The 5,446-nt window shown below is 34.3% G+C and overlaps 1 protein-coding gene across 1 annotated transcript; it reads right to left on the minus strand.

Moving 5' to 3' along the window:
• Positions 1 to 827: 827 nt before the first annotated feature.
• Positions 828 to 3,588, minus strand: LOC107831103 (uncharacterized). Its single transcript, XM_075247688.1, has 6 exons — positions 3,583 to 3,588; positions 2,875 to 3,473; positions 2,191 to 2,741; positions 2,083 to 2,085; positions 1,358 to 1,968; positions 828 to 1,259 (listed from the first exon to the last, which is right to left on the minus strand). Exons 1-6 carry the CDS (start codon positions 3,586 to 3,588, stop codon positions 828 to 830), a joined length of 2,202 nt encoding a protein of 733 aa, XP_075103789.1.
• Positions 3,589 to 5,446: the final 1,858 nt, after the last annotated feature.

Consider the following 5,446-nt stretch of genomic DNA (forward strand, 5'->3'; position numbering starts at 1 on the left):
AGATGTGAATGTAATTTGAGGCAGTCATTACACATTGTTGTTGTGAATGAATTACATCTTAATGAATATTTTCAGTTGCTTTTGTCCTTTACAAGCTATTCGACTTTGCTTCTTTCACCATTGTGTTATTCCAAATGGAATGCAACCTATTTTTCATCCTTTTCTGGCTACTGCTGGTGAAAGTCAAGTCTCGGTTTCAGCCGCTTCTTTGCCTGTTACCATAATTTCAAATCCTGAATCCGTCTCTGTTCAAGAGAATATTCTGTATGTTATGACTCCTCCTATGTTACCTATATTTCCATTATTTCCTAAGGATGAAATGGGTCCAGTCCCAGTTCCTCTTCCTTTATTTCCTGAGACACCTTCTTCAGGTACTTTTGGAATTCTGAAAGGGAAACAAGACATGGATATGGACTGAGAATCCAATCTTTATGGAATGAATATTTTCAGTTGCTTTTGTCCTTTAACAAAGTATGTATTTTCATTATGGTTGCAGTTTTGTTAATGTAGCAGGTTTTATACATACGTATACAATTATATATATAGTTATACAAATTTATACAAACTTATACTCTCATTTATACATCTTTATACATGTAATACCGGTGATTGTTTGCAGTCCTGTTTTGTATTTCTACAATCTATCAATATATTTAGTACCATTAAAAACAGGAAAACACTATTATTGGATAAGCAAAACATGTATAATCAAACATGTCAGTTGATTGTGAAACTTAACTAATCAACATTTGTAACTATATTGTTTCTGAAACTTAACTACTCAACATGACAACAAATGTAATAGGAAGCGTTTTGTTTCCAACTATTTATTTTGGTCGATTCCTACATGTTTTCCTATTGTGACCACCTTGTCCACACACAGAACATGAAAATGCTCTCTTAGACTCTTTCTCTGAAGCAGGCTTGAGTCTTTCCTTTCTTGGCCTTCCTGCATTCCTTCTCCCTTTAGGTGGTAGGACCACATCTTCCATTACCTCTGTTGGGATTACCCATAAACTCTCATCTGGCATCGGATTCACTGGAAATTCATAAGTGCTAAGGAGTTTATCCTTCTTGTAGTAAAAAGAGCAATATTGGCCAGGTTTCAGCTGCTGGTTCTTCCAAACCGCCCAAGCATGCGGACATGGAAGTTCATCCATTTGAAATTTTCCGCAACTGCATGTTCCCTCTTCAAGGCACACTATGTTTCTCCTTACCCCTTCAAGCACAGTATATAATTGATCCGTAGCAAGCCTTACCTGCAAAAGTTTTTTTTTTAAAAAAAATTAAATTAAATTAAAGAACAGTAAAATGCATGTCAGAAGTGCCAAGATTCATTATATTTGATTCATTTTACCGTCATTTGCTCCGATGCAATCAGATTTTCCTGAAGGAGTTTGTCGTACTTTTTCCCATGCTCTGTAGATGTCTCCATTGCACTTTTTCTGTTTTTGTTGTTCCATTGTTGTAGCAAATTTGTCATGTACTCTAGCAATCGCATTACTGATAACTCTCTAGCATCCTTGTTAGCTGCATTAATTGACTCTGCAATATTGGAAGTCATTACCATCGACCTTTTCACCTTGGAATATGCTCTAGACCACCTTTCGTACCCAATTTCGAACAAGTAAGGCTGCACCCTCGGATCAATATTGCACAACTCTGTCATATGGTACTTAAACTTCTCTATCGTGTAAGCTCTTGCCAAAGCAAAGAAGATATCCTTCAATTGTTTGTGATGTTTCTTGAATGTGCGCTTTACATTCTGCCACAAGTGAAACATGCAAATACAATGTGGTACTTCTGGGTACACAGCTTTTGTGGCATTGAAGATGCTTTCATTTCTATCTGAAACTATATACATCCCTTCCCTAACTCCAAAAGTACCCTTTATCTGGATAAAGAACCACTCCCAAGATTTATTATTCTCTGAATCCACAATTGCATACGTAAGTGGAAGGATTTTTCCTGTTTATACAAAAATAGATATTAGGATTCAGACTGTAATTTAGTCTGGAGATACCAACTGCAAAATTTATACAAATATTATACACAGTTATACACAATTATACAGATTTATACCAACTGCAAATTTTATAAAAACAGCAGCTGTGAAATCCTATACACTTTTATACATGAAACTTAAACATTATACAAACTGCAGAAAAAACATAGATGCTGTCAACTCACCAGCTCCATCTTGTGTGCAAGCAGTCAATATGGTACCCTTATATGCTGCTTTAAGGAAGCTTCCGTCAACAACCATTATCGGTCTGCAATGCTCCCAGCCCTTGATAGATGTATATAGCGAAACATATGCATAAAGAAAGCACCCATCCTCTGATTTGTGCAACTTTGTAATCGATCCTGGATTTGTTTGCTCCAATATATAAAAATACTTCGGCAACTCCTTATATGAATCACTCGGACTCCCTCTTATCATTGCCATTGCTATTTCTTTAGCTCTCCATGCTTTCATGTAGCTCACTTCAATCCCGTGTTGCTTTTGTATGTCCTCTATTATATCATTTGCGGTGTAAACTTTTTTTGGATTAACATATTTGTCATTGACTATACTAGCAATTATACCCGAAGTAGCTTGACGTTGTGTTAAGTATCTTTCACCATAGCCGCATGTGTGATTATTATTGTAACTTCTCACTTTGAATATGTTTGCCTTGAAAACGGTAGAAGATTTGAAACTCCAAGCACAATTGTCATCCAGACATGTAAGGTGATACCTAGTATTATACATCATTCAACTTCTAAATACACTTGTATACAAACTGCATATATACTAATTTTAATACCTATATACAAATATATACTACTTTATACATATTTATACAACAGAATATACAATTAATGACATACCTTGTTGCGCTTGATCTCTTCACCTTGAATTGGAACCTCTCGCGTACAGCCAAGTTCTTCATCACATTCATAAGTGTCTCTTTATCCTTATAAACTTGATCCTCCTCAACAAATTCGTTCAACATATTATCTATTATACCCGTGTTTTCACTAAAATTCGTATTTTCAATCAATTCAATATCAATAATCTCAGTGCTATCAGTTGTTGATACATCTCTAGAATTTGAATTTGTAGCAACCAAACAACTCGAACTTGAAGCAACCACAGAACTTGTAACAACCAAATGATTTTCATAAATCTCTTTCACTGTCACAAACAGGGGATATTCAATGAAATTCAAGTTTTTTTTCTTTAATTCTATATACACCTTAACTCTTGTATCGTTGTAAATCGTGATCGGCGGCAAACCAATATTTGGCACAAAGTTAATCTTTATTGTGTTTAAATCACTATCGATCCTAATCTGTTCCGAAATAGCTGCAACTAAATTGTTGTAGTTGAATGTGGACTCAATTATTACACAATTACTGATGAAATTCACAAACTTGTTTTCTTCCCATTCACCACTATGAAGAAGGTAATCAGGAAAAATCTCCATCTAACAAAAAATTGAAATCAAAATTGCAGCAAAAAGGAGAATTGCGCTGCTTCGTAGCAAAAAATTTGAATAAATTCTAGATGAAGAAGAAATGCTAGGGTTTTCGTACCTGCATTTATCGCAGGATCTCGTTTTTGAAGTATTTTTGGAAGAAGATTGAAAAGAATCTGAGAAAATCTGGCTGAATGAGATAAAATCGCGCTTGGTAGTCTCAAAATACCGGAAATAACGCCCCTTTTCAGATTTGGGCCCCTAATTTGTGGGCTACTGAATTGTAAAGTTAAATATGGGCTATAAAGTTGAAAAGGATGCAGCCCACTTGTTTTAATTTGAAATTTTCCCATTTTTTTTGGGTAAAGGTCGTGCTCGTGGCAATTTAAGCCCGGAACAATTCAAAAGATATCGTGAAAATAGCACGGGCTAGTCAGTTTCGGATTTATAATTAAAAAATAGTCAGCGCTTGCAAAATCATTAAAAATAGCTATTATTTTGCTGCAATACGGAAAGTTTCAGCATAATATACTGGAGATTAGTGCACCTGTATATGAATTTCCAGCATATTATGCTGGAACTCCAGCACACGAAAAGTTCCAACATAATATACTTGAGAATGGAGCATCTGTGTATGAACTTCCAGCATATTATGCTGGAAATCCAATATATTATGCTGGAAGTTCACATGTAAAAAATTTGAACCCCAGTATATTATGCTGGAATATTTTCCGAATTTTGACCAGTGTTTTCGTTTAGATTTATCTTTATATAAAGTGACTAAATTTTAATTACTTTTGAAATTGTGCCTATTTTTCAATTACCACTTGTAAATATGGCTATTATTTTAACACCTATAGAATAGGTTAGTACCCTATTTATAATATATAAATACCCTTTTAAAATATTACATTCTATAAATGCCCTTTTTAGTTTATAGCAAAAAATCTAAATTTAGTTCCATCCTAAAATTAAGGCTTAATATATGCTACAAAATATTTTTCTAATCTCATTTTTTTTATTTTCTCTCACCTAATTTGCGTATATCTCCTCTCATCAGCTTTTCTCTCTCTTCTTCAATACACTTTTCCCTCTTCTCCCACAAACACACGTTCCATACACTTCCAAAACCCTCCTCGCCATTATCGCCCCAAAGGCTATTCTTCTTCGCAAGCTTCACAGTTGTATTTTGGTAATTTTCTCCCCGTAGGTAATTCTTCTTCGCAATTGCTTTTTCATTAGTTTGTTTCTATAAGGTTTTTTAGCGAATTTACACAATTTTCTGATATATCTTCCATTTGTATTGTTAATCACCAGGATTCTTTGAGTTTTCTCTCTAATGTCGGATGCAACGCCACTCAACAGACTACCCAGAGGTATACCCACCAAAATTCTCTATTTTGATGGGCCCTCTTTCTCGTTGCAACTGACTCAAGCGGAGAAAGATTTTGCAGGTTTATCAGCATCCAAAGTTGATGAAAGAAGAAGTAAAATACACAAGGACAAGTTGAAAGAAGTCCAAGTTGATGAAGCTTCAAAAGAAACCAAAAATCAAGTTGGCTCAAAGAGGAAAAAACCTATGAAAGATTCAAGAAACCAAAAGGTAATTGGTATTTGTTACATGTATTCTGTTGTATTCATATCTATCTTCTTGTATTTTTGTACCTTTTTGTATAGTGTAGTCTGTTTCTTCTACAGTATGTTTATGTATTCATATGTATTTGGTTGTTTCCAACAGTTCATTTTTAATGTAATCTTACCTGTATTCATATGTATTCATGTGTATTTAGCGTTTGCTAATATATATTTGCGATAATTCAATTGTCCAGTTTGACCTCAAATGTATTCATATGCATTCATATGTATTCAGTTGTATTCATCTGAAATATTTTGTATTATATCTGTATGTTACAAAGTATGTTAGCATATATTTAGCCTTGTCACTGTATCTAGTCTTCTGTAAGTGTTTGTAGTTGTCTGAC

This window comes from Nicotiana tabacum, chromosome 3 (assembly GCF_000715075.1).
Source record: "Nicotiana tabacum cultivar K326 chromosome 3, ASM71507v2, whole genome shotgun sequence".
Taxonomy (NCBI): domain Eukaryota; kingdom Viridiplantae; phylum Streptophyta; class Magnoliopsida; order Solanales; family Solanaceae; genus Nicotiana; species Nicotiana tabacum.

Excerpts from the sequence above, each read along its gene's own strand:
- LOC107831103 (XM_075247688.1), bottom strand. Across the intron at positions 2,742-2,874 it reads AAGAGATCAAGCGCAACAAG|GTATCACCTTACATGTCTGG; the intron begins GTATGTCATTAA and ends GTATAATACTAG. Across the intron at positions 1,260-1,357 it reads TTGCATCGGAGCAAATGACG|GTAAGGCTTGCTACGGATCA; the intron begins GTAAAATGAATC and ends AAACTTTTGCAG.